The 16,433-nt window shown below is 37.9% G+C and overlaps 1 protein-coding gene across 5 annotated transcripts in view; it reads right to left on the bottom strand.

Annotated features, from left to right (window-relative positions):
* Nucleotides 1–16,433, bottom strand: part of LOC129776205 (CUGBP Elav-like family member 2) — an 852,400-nt gene that overhangs the window by 694,911 nt on the left and 141,056 nt on the right. For 3 of the 5 annotated variants that reach the window (XM_055781709.1, XM_055781708.1, XM_055781711.1), the window contains exon 2: nt 12,770–13,526. In XM_055781709.1, coding sequence (XP_055637684.1) covers nt 12,770–13,146 — 377 coding nt within the window. In that variant the 5' untranslated portion in view covers nt 13,147–13,526. Of the gene's footprint in view, nt 1–12,769; nt 13,527–13,710; nt 13,843–16,433 lie in introns of those variants that run through there. The other 2 variants (XM_055781712.1, XM_055781710.1) reach the window with 2 other exon arrangements.

The raw sequence follows: 16,433 nt of genomic DNA, 5'->3' as shown, positions 1-16,433 counted from the left end.
ATTATTAATTAAAACCATTCCATTTTTTTCCAATTCGTAGGTGCAAATATATCAAGCGGTTGCATTACCCTACTCGATGAAGAGCGGATATTATTCTTCGGAGGGGCTGGAGCTATCAGCTGTATCCCTCTGTTTATCCCAATCGAATTTCTAATCTCGGTTAAATAATTATCGTTTTAATGTATAACTGTGTGGTTCTATGTTATGCTATATGTTGTGAAATTGAACATAATGTTTCATGTACATTTGTTGTTGATTGCGATATTGTGATAACAAATTAAATGTGTTAGGTCTCGAAAACTGTTAGTTTTGGAAGTATTCAGCCTTGGAAGCCTTCAAATAAGTTTTCGATAGAAATTTAATATGTTGCACCCTATCCAATTTGTGGTATAAATACCATGATTTCTATACATAAAATTTCAGCTGTGATTTGTGCATTCAAATTCTCTTTTTTAGATTTTTCAATCTTCATTCTAATATTCGATCGTGAACGTTAATTTTCCTGAAATCTTCCGTTTGTGGCTTCAAATTGCGAATTTCAATGCCGAGTTTTCATATCATGATTTTCGATTCGTTATTTCATTTCATTGATATTTTTAATTCTGATTTTGAAGTTGAGTTTTCAAAACCAAAATTTTGTTTAAAACCTTTCATTTTTGTTTATAGGAATTTTCCGTTCTTGATTATAGAATCATGTGTTTCAACTTACATCCCAGCTACATTTTTTAATGAGTGTTTTTCAATCAATTGTTTTGAGTTCAAGGATTTATTTTGTCAAGGATTTTGAGTTCAAGGATTGATTTTGCCGTGGTATCCTCCCTTCGCCGTCAATTCCCGATAGAACATTCGGGATATTGGAAAGCACGGTTTCAATAGCAATGATGTCATTGTCCTAATGTAGTCTGCCTGGAAGAGGCTGACAGCAAGAATGGAGCTGTTTCGCAAAATTTTCGAGAAGTTGTTTCTTAAAAGGGGCCTGAACAAGACGATTACCGCGAACGTATAGCACATAGCATGAGCTCATCAAATTAGTGCCAACAAAATCTGATTTGAATTCCTTCAAAAATTGGTGGGTATTATAGCTAGATTCACAAACAAGCACATCTTTTTGTGTAACAATTATAGAAGCGGATTATTTTGTCACCGAATTTTATCTTCCAACCATTTCCAATATTTTCATTGAGAATGAGTTGCTCTTATTTATTATTTTGTAAAGGAACTTAAAATCAACGTAATGATCGAGAGTTTGAACAATAATAACATATTTTTATCTACTTACAAATGTTCATCTATATCACAAGCGTTTTTGAAAGGAAAAAAAAAACCGTTTGATTTTAACATTTTCATTTTATTGAAGACATTTCTTAGAATAGAACATGTATTGCACGTAATACGTACTTCCAAAAATTTCGCTTCATTTCATCTTCATATTAAACAAATGGCGATAAAAAATTTTTTGGGGGATCCATTTTTTTTTGTTTTGAAAAATTATTATCCGTTCAAACAGTTGTAATCTACAATGAAAGCTACCCTTGTCCCAACATTAGCATTACACTCAACAAAACCCGCCCAAGCATTGCAAAAGTCGGAAAAAGGTCAGACTCGTCAGTAATCTTGATGGTAATGATGTGTCTCACCCCTCCTATTTGGGGCTACTGCCCACTCGATGATCACATCTTCTCACTTCTGGATAGACCAAAAACATATCCATCCGTTCGAGGAGCAGCAGCAGCAGCAGTAGCAGCTTCGACGTTGAACAATAATACATAATTAGGTTTTCTGGGTCGACAAATTCACCTCACCTCCACCCCACCCAGTCGTCATCACCTACCCGCTGCTGTGCTCCACCCCCGCAATCAAATTGACGCCACTAGAATTAAAACAATTTGTTAAACACGCCGCGCCCCAAAACCGGACGACGGAACGTAACAAAACCCGAGCCCCCTCGCATGGGTCGAAAGGCTTCCCAAAATTCGGTTTGTTTGTTCGCCCTGTTAAGGCCCTGTTTGCCATCGACACTCTTCTGGTCACCTGAATCCCATAGCAGCGAGGGCAGAGCGGAGGAGTGGTTTGGCCGCCGTTGTATCGAGTGGGTGCCAATGATAATCAAAATACGCTTATTCAGATCCGGCCGGCCGACAGCCAGGACACTTGTCAGTCATCATCATTTCGCTCGTTTTTCCTCGCTTACCCGAATTCAGAGCGACGAGGATGATGAGTGAAGGGGACGCGAGATGATGACGGTCGGTTGGGATAAGGACGGACGGAATCCTTCAGCGATCGAGAGAGGGAGAAATTGATGCTGGCCAATTAAATGAAACCGCAAAAGTGCCCTGCCAGCAGCCGGGGAACCGGTTTGCACTGGACGGAGAGTGACTGCAAGGTACTGAACAATTCGTACAGGCAAGAATCGAATGCACATCCATGATTGATGTGATGCCGTGTACAGGGGATGCTCGAACCATGCAAAAACTGATGATGGGGCATCAAATATTGGATTGCCAACCGGAATGTTATTCATGTGGGTGTGATTTGATTCTGTGTTCGCTGCGCACTGAGCGTTGGTCGAAATGTTGCGGAATTTAATTTCGGAAATTGAACGTGGGCGGAAAAAAAAGTGTTCGGTCTAATGATTTCGTAGGCCCCATCGTTTTTTCCCAAATATGTATCAGGTTATCACTGCACACAATTCATAATTATGCGAAACCACCCTCTCGGTAATTGAGATCCATCCAACATTAATGAAAAGGGTATTGTTTTACAATCTCACCTTTTATACCCCTCCCTCCCGAAACCCCAAATATGTACAGAGGCCCATTTGCTTTGTTGTTTTCCAACTTTATTTTCATTTTTACCTTACAATATACCAAGTAAACACAGCCCTTTTTCTTGACTCGTCCCATCTGCTAATTACGCGGGGAAGGTACGAAGAAACAAAACACGAAATTCGAGCAGGAGGGAAAAGCAACACCCTTTTGCATCTCGCCAAACAAGAAGACAAACGCAAAAAAAAAACATAAAATTGGATGGCAGAGGGCGAGCGAAATTCGAAACCGGCGCCGAAAGCAGGAAGGGATCGCCAGAATTAATATTTACATAAATTATCCCTTTTCTCCCTTTTCTGCAGTTTCGTGTGCGGAGTTCTTTCCCCCTTTCGCGCTGTTTCCGAATTCGGTTTGACTCCTGGTGGGAATCGGAGAAGGATGAGGAAGGATTCATTCCGCAGCGGGGGGTATATTAGAAAATGAAAATATTGCTCGAATCGTCTGCGCGCACACACACACACACACACAGAGAGGGTGGCAAAAGTGTTTCGCTATTAATTTCGTAAGTGAAAATCTTTACGGTTTAAATGAGGGTTGCATATTCAATGAGAGAGTGTGAACGCTATCGCGAATTAAGCGGCAATTGTAATAAATTTTTGGTTTATTTTTCGCCATTGTTGAGCAGGATGGCGGAGCTTTTGTTTTGTTTCTTAGCATCAGTTGTAATAACAGTATTTTTGAAATTAAGTACGTCGTCGATGAGAGACATGGTGTTTGGGCAAAAAAAAAAGCCTTGAGCTTTTTTTTTGCATCGACAGTTGTTGTGGAGGAAAAATACAGAATTTATAAGAGGGATTTGGATCAGACACTCTTTTAGTTTAGACACAACATGATTCATTTTTTCAGTGCTCATACATTATAATTTCTGACCTTTTTATCCTTGGAGTTTGATGGTTTTTGTTGGTGATCAAATACCTAGTGAAACATATGATTGCACTTTATTATTTCCCTGATACTGACAAAGTTATGAATAAAAGGAAACGTTTGTCATGAGGGTTCTAGACTGTATTCTGACAGCCATTTGAGATCGATTTATTATTATAGCATTAAAATTGTGGTATTTCAAATCCAGGAAAAATTGCATATTTAACTATTATCATAATAATTTTTTTTGTTACGGTTTATAGAAAAGTTTGAAATAATAACATTTTAATGAAGAATGACTTGAATTTATTGAAGTGTGCTGCTGGATATTCTAGTTTTAATTTTTCATAGAAAATGAAAAAAAAACCTTCATGAAAAAGTTGTTGTTAGAAAAACTTTTCCCTTGTAGAAGTACTGTAAGGACTATTCACATTTTTTTTTATTCAAAAAAAACGTTTTTGAGAAAAAATAATTTCAAATTTAGTAATTGTTTTATTAAATTCGTTTGACATTTTTATGTTTTGAAAAAAATAAATCATCAGAATAATTTTATTTAGTGACTTTTGTTCATATTGTTTAGATATTTCGTTGGTCAGTGTTTGAGCTATTCGTAAAACTTTTCTAAGAATCGTTTCGCAGTATGGGTGTCGATTTATATAAGCCTTGGATAAATATAGCGAAATCTGCGAATATAGCGAAATCCAAAAACTGTTGGAATCCGAATTGAAGATTGGAGATTTTGATTCTTCCTCTTGATCTTTTGAAAAGATGTCAACTTCAAGGACACACATCTTGTAAAATAAAAAAATGGCTGAATGAAATGCATGAGATGTGAACATTGGTTTTCAATCGGCGACGGTGGCAAACATATAGGTTACGGAGCCAATCTAGGAGCCGCGAGATTACCGTCAAAAACTTTAACCGCCAAAACCAATTTTCAGGAGTCACGATATGCTAATTCATTCGCATATTCGAATGTCTGAAAACGGTTTCTAAAGTTCTCTGAAAAATAGAAATACTCGATCAGTAATTTTTTAAAGAGAACATGAAAAAGTTGTTGTTAGAAAAACTCTTTCCCTGTAACAGTGTATGGGTGACTTGTTGGTAATTGTACGGCGTGTTTATATAATTTGCGTTCAGTAAGCATATTTATTATTTTTTAGCATTTTCTCATGAAAGATTCAACAATTTCCTATATTTTATTTTCTGATCAAAATGTTTTGGTGTTAAAGTTAATTTTTTTCTCGAAAAAATATTTGAAAAAAATTAAAACTTCAAAAAAAATTCTGTTTCAAAAACTATAAGACCTGCAAAATTTTAGTCAGAGAATGAAATATAGGAAGTTGTTTAGAGTTGCATAAAAAACACAAAAAAATAAAAAAATACGCTAAAAAAAATTTTAAAAATATTTACAAAATTGTTCCCGTCGTCGTTAGGTTCCTGCAGCATGCGATGAGGCAATGGAGTACGTCTCTGCACCTCAGTGATGGGGAAAATGTGTTGCAGTCTAGAACGCTGCAGATAATAAGGGGGATATTCCAAGGCGACTCTTTCAGCCCGCTTTGGTTTTGTCTGGCACTGAACCCCCTCAGTAGGACGCTCAATAGAAACGGTCATGGCTATAAAATAAGGTATGGCGACGGCGCCCACGAAGAAGTGACCCATACCTTCTACATGGATGATCTCAAGGTCTACGCTGATTCACGTCAGCGTCTAGGTGTAGCTATCCGGGTTGTCGAAGACATAAGCAGGGACATCTGCATGGAGTTCGGCCTTGACAAGTGCCGCTGTGTCCATCTGCTGAAAGGGCAGCTTACCGGAGGTTACGAGGTCTATGACGGCGAGTTCATAAGAGACATGGTTCGTGGCGAATCCTATAAATATCTTGGATTACGACAGCTCACCGGGATTCGCCACTCCGAAATCAAGACGGAGCTGCGAGACAAGTTCTTGAGTCGAGTGAACTGTGTCCTGAGGACTTTCCTCAACGCGGGGAACAAGGTACGCGCGATCAACACATTCGCGGTTCCCCTGCTGACCTTCAGTTTTGGTGTAGTCAAATGGAGCAAAACTGACCTAGAGGACCTTGAGAGGAGGATGAGGAAAGCATTTAAAGAGGCCGGAATGCACCATCCTCAATCGGCACTGGAGAGAGTTTCACTGCCACGCAAAGAAGGGGGACTTGGAATAGTCGACATATCTGCACTGTGTGTTGCCCAGGTACGACAACTGCGCGAGTACTTCGCAGAACGCGCCAACCAAAACGCGCTATACCGGGCTGTCTGCGCCGCTGACAGAGGATACAGCGCTCTGCACTTGGCGCAAGCGGAGTACCAACTCAACTGCAATCTGCAGACAGAGGAGGAGAAGATTGCAGCTTGGAAGCAGAAGGCAGTGCATGGGGCCCACCCCCATCAACTGGATCGGCCACACGTCGACAAGGCCGCATCTAATCTGTGGCTAACGCGTGGTGAACTCTCTTCAGTAGTAGAAGCCGACATGATAGCCATCCAGGACAGGATAATGCCGACGAGAAACTGCAGGCGGTACGTCTGGCATCAAGACGTTGATGACATTTGCCGGATGTGCCATCAACCAGGTGAAAACATAGAGCACATTATGGGAGGCTGTCCCGTTTTGGCCAACGCAGCCTACACCGAGCGCCACAACAACGTGGCCCGTATTGTTCATCGACAACTGGCGCTCCAATGTGCTCTACTGGAAGACAACGTACCAAACTACCGGTACCTGCCTGCACCTGTCCTGGAAAATGACCGTTTCAAGCTGTACTGGGATCGCACTGTTCTGACCGACCTCTCGATCCACCACAACCGCCCAGATATAATGGTTTACGACAAGAGCGACCGCAAAGTCACCATCATCGATGTCGCTATTCCACTGAACCATAATCTGGAGGAGACCCACGGTCGCAAAATCTGCAAGTACCGACCATTGGCCGTGGAGCTCAAGGAACTGTGGGGGCTAAGGGAGGTCCCAAGAATTGTTCCAGTCGTTCTCTCTGGAACTGGAATTATCCCGAAGACACTTCTGGAAGCGCTAAAGGTGTTGAACATGGAGAAGGAATTGGCCGGCATCCAAAAGTCGGTCATCCTTAGCACCTGCGCGATTGTCCGACAATTTCTCGGTCAGGACTGAAACAGCACGAGCATGCAGATACGTGCATTCCGCAGAGCCTAGTCCCCCTTTGGCATTCAGAAGCCCGGGGGCAGGTGAAAATTCTGGCTAGGTTCGCCTAGTTAAGAAGTGAGATAAGTCTGCCTAAAATTAATTTTATCTCAAAAATATATATATACATTTTTTAATTCTGAACGAAAATTAAATGAATATTCCACACAGATACCAACAAGTCACCTATACACTGATACAGGGAAAGAGTTTTTTTTAACAACAACTTTTTCATATTTTCTTTGAAAAATTACTATTAATGTTACTCGTAACATTTTTGTGTGAATATTATCGCGATTGACATGTTCTGCAAACTAGAAGCATGTCAAGGACGCGAAAATTTACACACAAAAGTGTTACGAATGAAAACTTATCTTATCTGGAACCACCACACAAATATTTCATATGTTCCAGAAACTAGAAAAGATAGAATGTTGACGTCTTCGAAACAAGTCAATATATTAATAAGAACTGAAACTTTGTCGAATACACTACATTGCTATATTGACTTTGAACAAAATTAGAATTAGTTCAATTTTTTCAAAGAAAACACGAAAAAGTTTGTTGTTAGAGAAAACCTTTTACCTGTAAAAGTTCTCATATTCCGATGTATGAATGACTTATTGGTATTGTATTTACACCCACAACGTTTCACTGCAATATGAAATGATGCTCCTAAAACGAGTTGGCATGAAATTCGTCAATTGGCCTTTTACAAGACTAGAGGCGAATGATATGAGAAAGTTGAAAGCCTCCTACAATTCAAAATCATCATCAGCTGCTTCGCTCCTGTCACAACGTGTCTGATTCTACAGTTTAGAAGGAATTAATTCAGTTCTTTTCAGAACTATCCTTTCCAAAAGAGTTTCCGCTATGAACTCTTGTCACTATTTGTATTTCACGTCAAAAAATGATGAATACATTTTCTGTCTGGTAGAAGATTGTGTAACATATATCTAAATAAGGATTTTGAGGAAGCCTGGTATGGATACCTTCTTCACTTTGCAGAAATTTTTGAACATTTTAAACAGATTCCTACGTTGAGCCCCGGATTTTTACTGCTGGCTGCGCTTTCTATTCAGTTCGCATCAAGTTCAGTGTCGGTTCCCGCTTTCAAACACATTGATTGTATGGAAAAAATAGTCATAAATTCGACTAGAAAATATCGTAAAACATTCTGAAACAAACCATTTATTTATTTCCTTGTCAGTCCCAGTGAACAATGTTGTTCTAATAAAAAGCTCAATGTCATTCCCTGGGGACAGACACCAGGTTCAACGTGTCAACAAACATGAGCCGTATTGCTAGTCACCTTAGTTTTTAAATAGTTTCAGAACTTCTGGGTCCCCCTGTACTCCATTAGAGCAGTCGCATATAAACAAAATATAAACACAAAAACTGGAATCGCTCTCTCAGTACCCATTCGGGTGTAGTTTTGTGCACATTGAATTTAAGAAATTTCCGGTGAAATTTAGTTTATTTGACCTGAAATCATCGACTGTTCAGATTTCCTAGGAGAGATTAAATATAGTCATATCAATCAATTCCAACAATTTTATTTTGTACAGAAATTACCTTGTTATATGGGGAAAAATAATCAATGGTGGAGACGACTTTTTTATTAAGCTGATAGACCCTTATCCTATACTGCTCTTGAAAGGGTCCTTTGACTCTGTCGAAAAATGCCACTCCAACCAAAACTGAGAAATATAATGTGAAATATACAGTTTCTAATTATCATAGTAAAACAGTGCCTAATTCTCTAGCACACGGATATACGAGCAAAATTGCAATGGCTAATACATGGGTAATGGGTATTTATTATTTATTCAGTATAATTTCCTCTTTTGATATGATTGAATTGACCGGCTTCGATCGATGCTAGCGCTAGTAATTGCTCCTATTGTGCACTCTTTTGGAACTTAGCCGCATAAAATGGCGTTGGTTTACACGCCCTATCTGTTTGTTTCTGTTTATTCGTAATGCAACTCCTTGAAGCAGCTGCTTTGGAGACTTTTGGAGTAAAATTTCCAGAGGTTTTTTCCTAGCACAACGCCTTAAGGAATTGATGGATCTTGGTTGGGTATGTCTTTCTAACCCGAAGCACATCATCGAATGGTGTCGACCCTTATACCTTCCGCACATTCGTTTCCTACAGTAGATTTCGGCGAGGTAACCACGAACTAAGTTATACCAACAGAGGGAGTTTCACCTAGTCTCATGCTCGCCACCTTTGCCCTTGTGGAAATTTGGCTTGGTTCTCACCAGTAAGGACTGGTAAGGAATCCAGAACATAGGTCCTTCGCTATAGGAAATAGGGGTAATTTTTCAAGAAGTTCGGTTCTTTGGTAGACGAAAACTCTTCCCAAGCTCTTCAGCTACGTTAGGCATGCTTCAACATGCATTGTAAAACGAGTCTGTCAAATTTACTTGGATACAGTGTTACAGAGAGTTATGCTATGGACGAATTTCATGCCAACACGACTGGCCGTTGGCAGCAATATCTCACATAGCAGTGAAACGTTGTGGGTGTAAAGACATGGGTCATTTAAGCAACGTTGTGTACTTGAAATATTCGAAAAATAATTAGACTGCTTTATGGAAAAAGCAAAATTTTTTTTATTAATTTTTTGCAAAAATGTATAACCTAAAAACTACTATACCTACAAAATTTTTGTCAAATGATGAAATGTAGGAAATTATTTAAATTTTCACAAAAAAAATACAAAAAAAATTCGCTGACAAAAAAGTTATTTTAAAAATGACTTTTCTCAAAATCGTATTCTTTTAAAATTCAAAAAAAAAAAAATATATATATATATATATATATATATATATATATATATATATATATATATATATATATATATATATATATCGATGGGCACATTTACATGGAAAGAGATGTTCGAACAACAACTTTTTCATTTTGTTTCTTTGAAAACAAAAATTAGTGGGTTATATCTATGATATAACCGCAAGGTTCACGTGGAACTACCTTAGCTTAGCAATCATTCGTTTGTATTGATTAAATTCTTGATTGAATGAAACAGTTTCCAAATTCAATTGAGTTCAATATATTTGCTCTGTGAGTGAAAAAAATGAACAAATGCCGTGTAAAGTCAATTCATTTATTGTGATTGATTGTTCTTCGTTACAAGTAAATTTAATGACGGACCTTTTACGTTTGGTATGATGACTAGAACAAAATATATGTACGGAAGAATTATCAAACGTTTGATGAACCAGCCTAAGGCTGAAAATCTTTCCAATAAAGACAAAAAAAAATTATCAAACGATTATTTTATTTTACATTTCCCTCTGAAGTTTACATCCCAAAAGTGTACACACTTCTCGAATCTCGAATTTGCTTGAAACTGGGAAGTTCATTCGCTTCTAGTGGCTGTACGATTTTCCCAGGTTCCTAAGTTTAGGAGATCATGTTAGGACAGACATATTCCACTCTGCACAAAGGCAAGCGAGGACAAAAGTATTCGCAGTTTGCATTTATTTGCAGAGCCGATTTCCCCAGAAACCTCGGTTTTGAAGTCTGTGTTAGGGAAACACATTTCAATCGGAACAAAAATACCCCCGATTTGTATGAATTCGCAATGCCGATTTCCCCACGCTTCATGGATTTGAAGTCTGTGTTAGGGAAACACATTCCAGTCGGAACAAAAATACCCCCGACTTGCATGAATTTGAAATACCGATTTCTCCAGGCACCTTGGTTTAGAAATCTCTATTAGGGAACACATTTCGGTGGGAACAAAAGCTCCCCCTACTTTCGTGTGTTCTTTTTCTTCTTTTTGGCTTTAAGAGGGTTTAAACTTTTCAGTTCACTCGCCTCTAGGCTCTTTCGTGTGCTTGCAATGCCGATTTCGCTGCTTGGTTTTAAAGTCTGTGTTAGGGAACATTTTTCGATGAGAACAAAAGTCCCCCTACTTTCATGTATTTGCAATGCCGATTTCCCCAAGGCTGCTTGGTTTTGATGGCTGTGTTAGGGAAACCGTAAATCGGGCCAATCAAAACGATGCAGTTAGGGCGTTTAGATAACGCCTAATATTTTACAGTTATTCAATTGTTTATCTAATGAAAAACAACATTTTGTTAGTTGCGATAGATGCGTAGAAATATTCCCTATCAAGTGATGCAAACATCTTTCCTATCCAGTACGAAATGTTCGAGCTATAAGCATTCGAAATCTTTCATTTTTTCCTGCATGTTCTGTGTTTAGGTTTTCATTTAACCCTCCATATATTCCGGTTAGACGTAGTCCCACGTCAATAGTATTACTGTTTAATTTGTATCATTTTTATGTATAAATTATCGCAATTTATATGCTCTGCTAACTTTTCTCTATTTAGAAACATGTCAAGAACATGTCAAACGTGAGAATTTACACACAAAAATGTTACGAGCAAAACATAATTTTTTTTCAGGGGTCATCATACAAAAATGATTTATATTCTAAAAACTATAAACGATAGAAAGTTGACGTCTTCGACAAAAGTTTATATTTTAATACGATCTAAAACTTTGTCGAATGCACTATATTTCGCTATCTTGACTTTAAAAAAAATTAGGATAAGTATAAGTATTTTTCTCAAAGAAAACATGAAAAAGTTGTTGTTCGAAAACCATTCTCCCTGTGAAAGTGTCCATCTTCCAATGTATGGACGACATGTTGGAAATTATAAGGGCTATTCATATAGATATATACTTTAGAGAATTTAAAGAAAAATACGTTTTTGAGAAAAATGAATTTAAATTTTTAAAATAACTTATTCGTCAGCGAAATTTTTCTAAAAAAATTTTGGATTTTTTTTGTGAAAATTTAAATAATTTCCTACATTTCATCCTTTGATAATAATTTTGTAGGCATCATGGTTTTAAGTTATAAATTTTTGCAAAAAATTAAGAAAAAAAATTTGGCTTTTTCCAAAAAGTAGTCTAATTATTTTTCGAATACTTCAAGTATGCAACGTTGCTTAAATGACCCATGTCTTTACACCCACAACGTTTCACTACTATATGAGATGCTGCTGCCAACGGCCAGTCGTGTTGGCATGAAATTCGTCTATGCTATGTCTCATCCGAACAAATTACCAGTTGAACTAAAGATTTTAATTGTACGCCTTATTTATTCCGACGTCGTTCGTTCCTGATGAGTTCGAATATAACTTTATTTATTTCCAAAATATTCGTATATCGCAACTCAAGTTTTTCGTTAAAGCAATTTTCTCGATGAAATCGTCGAATGTGAATTGCGTCAAATCAATCAGCATAAAAATGAACAACTCCATCAATCAAGAAATGATTTTTTTTACTTGTAGAAAATAACAGTAACCAACAGTGTATTGTTATTGATTTGATATGATTTCCAATTAACTGATATTGAACCCTGGTTGGTGAACACAAAACAAAAACATAAAGCTGCAATTTGGGCACTAAGATAAAACTATTCGGAGTCCCGAATAAATAAAAATTTCCGTTAATAACGAAGATTTTACGGCAAAGTGAAAGCGTTATGACATGCATATACTTGGCAAATGTAAAACTTCTTTTGTCGGCGCTATTCACCGGAGGTATGTAGAAAAGCAAAGACTCCTCATATCCCATGCGGATCCATAGACCCCAGAAAATTCGAGGAAATGTTTGCTCTGACCTAATATACTAACTTTATCGTCTCAGCATCATCATGCTCTAAATCTCTTATCTCGTATTTGTCTACCCTTCGCTCCTCTACCCCCAAGAGAAGCATCATCAACCAAGATAGTCTCAGACGCCCGAGTGTTCAAACAAGCGCAAAGCTGCGCAATCCCGAATGATAACATCATTAAACGAACGTTAGAGGTACAAAAAAAAATAACCCAGAAATAAGAGCCACTTACTTTTCCTTCGCGTTCATCTCGATCATCATCATCGGTTCGTCCGGAATCTCCGCCAGGGCCATCCGGTGACGGTCGCTCGGATCGGTACCATTGCTGCTGCCGATGCCGATCACCGGTTGGATCGCTCCGCCGCCGCCCCCGAGTGCCCCCACCGCCATCAGTGCCCCATTCGCCGGATTGTTCACCACATTGCTGTTGTTATTGTTGTTGCTGAGGCCCGGCTTCTGGTAGGGATGTTTCGCCGCGTGCAGATGATGGTGGTGGGCATACGCCCCGAGGAGCACCTTGTTGCCGTTGCTGTCGATCGCGGACGAGGGCGAACTCTTGCCGGAACCGGGCGAAATCTTGCCGGCCAACGCTTCCAATGAATTAAGCATTGTTGTGGATGATTATTGAAACGAACACACACACACGCTCTTTTTTTTGCTACTTATTTTTAATTTGGTTGACGGGTTGGGGGTGGACACTGCACACACAGAAAAATAGGACACAGAGAAAAGAAAACACTTGGACACGCACTGACACACGCAAAATATTCTTATTACGAGAGGATAGAAAAATGAACACCACCTTTTTTGTATGCGCTATAATGGCTTATTACTTTGCTCTTTTTTTTTCTTGCGTAGCTTTCTACTATCAGGACGAATTTTTTTTTCTTCGCTTCTTCTCTAGCTTCTCACACTTCTTGTATTATTATTACTCCGTAGAAACCTTCTTTAGCTAAACACTTGTTGCAAACGGTGAAGAGGCTCTCGCTCTGGAAGATGGAAGAAAGAAAAGAAAATTTAATCTTAGATAAGTTTGCGCACTTCGCTTCTCTTTCACTCCTCCGCACGCACGCACACTCCCATTCACGCTTATCTCCTCTCGGTGGTGTGTACGACAATCTTGCGATCTACCGCAACATTCTTTGCGCATTTAGCGTCAAAAAATTTCCCAACCTTATATATTGAACCCTGCACAGCCTGTGACAAACCGAGTTGGCTGACTGACACAGATGGTGATGACACTTGGTGACACACGCGGTTTGGACCACGTGACCAGGAAACCGACCGAAAGGAAACCACGACGTAATGAACGAAACGCTTGGAAGATACCCAAGGAAAAAAAAAGGATTGACCGGGGCGATAGATGTCTTCGAATTAGTGCTGTTAACGACTCGAAACTGCGATCAGTACTGCTGGCTGGCTGGCTGGTTCGAGCGCGTTATCAGCGCGTTCCAGCGACGCATCATCACCGCCATCAGGTCGAGCGCCCGTTATCTATATTTATTTTTGGCTGCTCTAGTGAGGTATGTTTTTTTATCTACACCAAACCACACATACGACCAGGCAAATGAATAGACGACGCAAGAACAAGTATCATGATTTCCACATGAGGGCACTTTTTCGGACCGAGTGTGTATTTTTTTTTATCTGGAACAGGACAAATAGACGCAAACAGAAGGATGATGTTGGCTAAATGTTGTGCAACCAGCGAAGCAACGAAGCCTGGGAACTGGGAATCAACAGACAGCGGTGGGTTCTTTATACCAGAGAGTTCTGTTTTTTCCTCGTACTCTGAATGGGTCATTATGTGTCTGTGAGGGACGATGGATTTCCGTGACTTTACGCCCCCTCTTGCGGCGCTGGTATCCGATTACAGCTGCTGCAGTTGGGTGAGTTGTTGTGGCTGCGAGAGTTCATCAATCTTGTACGATGTTTTTCTTCTGCGCTGGATTTATTTCCCGAGTTGGTTTAGAACTTTGGTTTCGAAGCCTTGATGTGTTTGCTACACGTTAAATTGTTACGATAGAGTAGCTTCTTTCTGTTGAGAATGGTTTGTTTGTTTCATTTGTTGCATGTAAAAATTTGGCAAATATTTTTTTCCTGAGAATGTTTTCTCGATATAGCTGTTGCGAAAGAATTGGGTTTGTTTTTGTGTTAAAGTTTTCTATCTTTGTTGTACTTTGCTGTCGAATATACATGAAAGGGCTTATGTACCACTGTTTCAATTAATTAAAATAAAATAATTCATACCACAGCCAATATTCGAACATTTTTCGCAATAGGCGCATCTTGCTTTGCTATTTTTCCACCCGTTTGTCTGCCTTTTGGTACATTCTCGCTTCAAGTCCTTCACGTCACTATCCATATCATTCAGTTTATCCTTCAGAATCGTCCAGCTTAACCTTAACACCCTTAAACCTTTAAATCTTGAAAACAATTTCTAATTTTGTTCAAAGTCTAGAAGTCATTTTTGTATCTCCTTTTGAAGGCTCCTGAAAAATATAGTGTTTACTCATAACTTTTTTGTGTAAATTCTCGCGTTAGAAATGATTTAGACATGTTTCTAAGTAGAAACAACTTTTCAGAACATGTAAATCGCGATAATTTTTTATGTACGAGATAAACATTAATAGTATTTTTTCAAAGAATACATGAAAAAGTTGTCAGAAAACTTTTTCCCTGTAAAGATGCCCATCTTCCGATGTATGGGTGATTTGTTGGAAATAGTAAATGCTATTTATATCTAGTTTTTCAGAATTTTAAAAACACACGTTTTGGTGACAAATGATTTTTTTTTCGAAATATTGTTTTTGTCAATTAATTTTTTTTTATATTTTTTAATGACCTTAATACTTTCCTGTATTTAATTCTTTAACCAATATTTTGTAGATCTCATAGTTTTTAAATTGAGATTTTTCGAAAAAAGTTTAAAAAAACTCAAAATTAAAAGAAAAACTATCATGCTTAATATTTCAGACCTACAAAATTTTATTCAAAGAATAAAATGTTAGAAATTATATTTTCATTTAAAAATATCAACAAGCTTTGAAAAAAAATATTTTGAAAATTAAAATTAATTTTGCTCGAAAAACAAAATGTAACATGGTGTTTTTTTCAAATTCTGGAAAAATAGATATGAATAGCCCATACAATTTCCAACAAGTCACCCATACATCGTTAGATGGGCACTTTCCAGGGAAAAAGTTTTTCTATAAACAACATTTTCATGTTTTTCTTTGAAAAAATACTACATGTAGTACAATTTTATGTAAAAATTATCACTATTTACATGCTCTGGTAACTTGTTTATATTTAGAAACATGTCAAGAATATGTCAAAGGTTAGAATTTACACACAAAAAAGTTACGAGCAAAACATTATATTTTTCATCTACACTCGACAAAAAATTTAGACGAACATAATGCGAAGTCGGAAATTTTAAGTGATTTTTAACATGCTGTATCTTCGTGAAAAATCAACGCAAATCGATGGGATGCGCATCATTTTGAAGCTACAAGGTATCATAACATTACATTTTTATCTTGGTGTGTGTAAGTGTAGTTGGCAACAGTATCGGGTTGAAATGAAAAATATATTTTTCCTTATTTTTTCAAGAATATTCTGGACTAACCCAATTTTTTTGCCAACCAACTCAACAGCAAATCCAATTAACCTTATCAATCAGCTTTTATTAGGTTCCAAGAACGTTCCTGCACCTGGACCTTCCCACACAGAGATATTTCAGTTTGAATGAAAAATTACCCCTTCGTCTTTGATGATGAATAATTCAATAAACAACCATCGCACCGTAAATCGAAAGGCAGTTTTGAAAACTCCAATAAATTCTGCACAAGGATAATTCATTACTTTGACGAAAAAAAATTATTTAAATTTTT

The sequence above is a fragment of the Toxorhynchites rutilus genome, chromosome 3 (genome assembly GCF_029784135.1).
Source record: "Toxorhynchites rutilus septentrionalis strain SRP chromosome 3, ASM2978413v1, whole genome shotgun sequence".
Taxonomy (NCBI): Eukaryota; Metazoa; Arthropoda; class Insecta; order Diptera; family Culicidae; genus Toxorhynchites; species Toxorhynchites rutilus.
The sequence above is the reverse complement of the archived record's forward strand: the minus strand, read 5'-3'. Positions and strand labels throughout refer to the sequence as shown.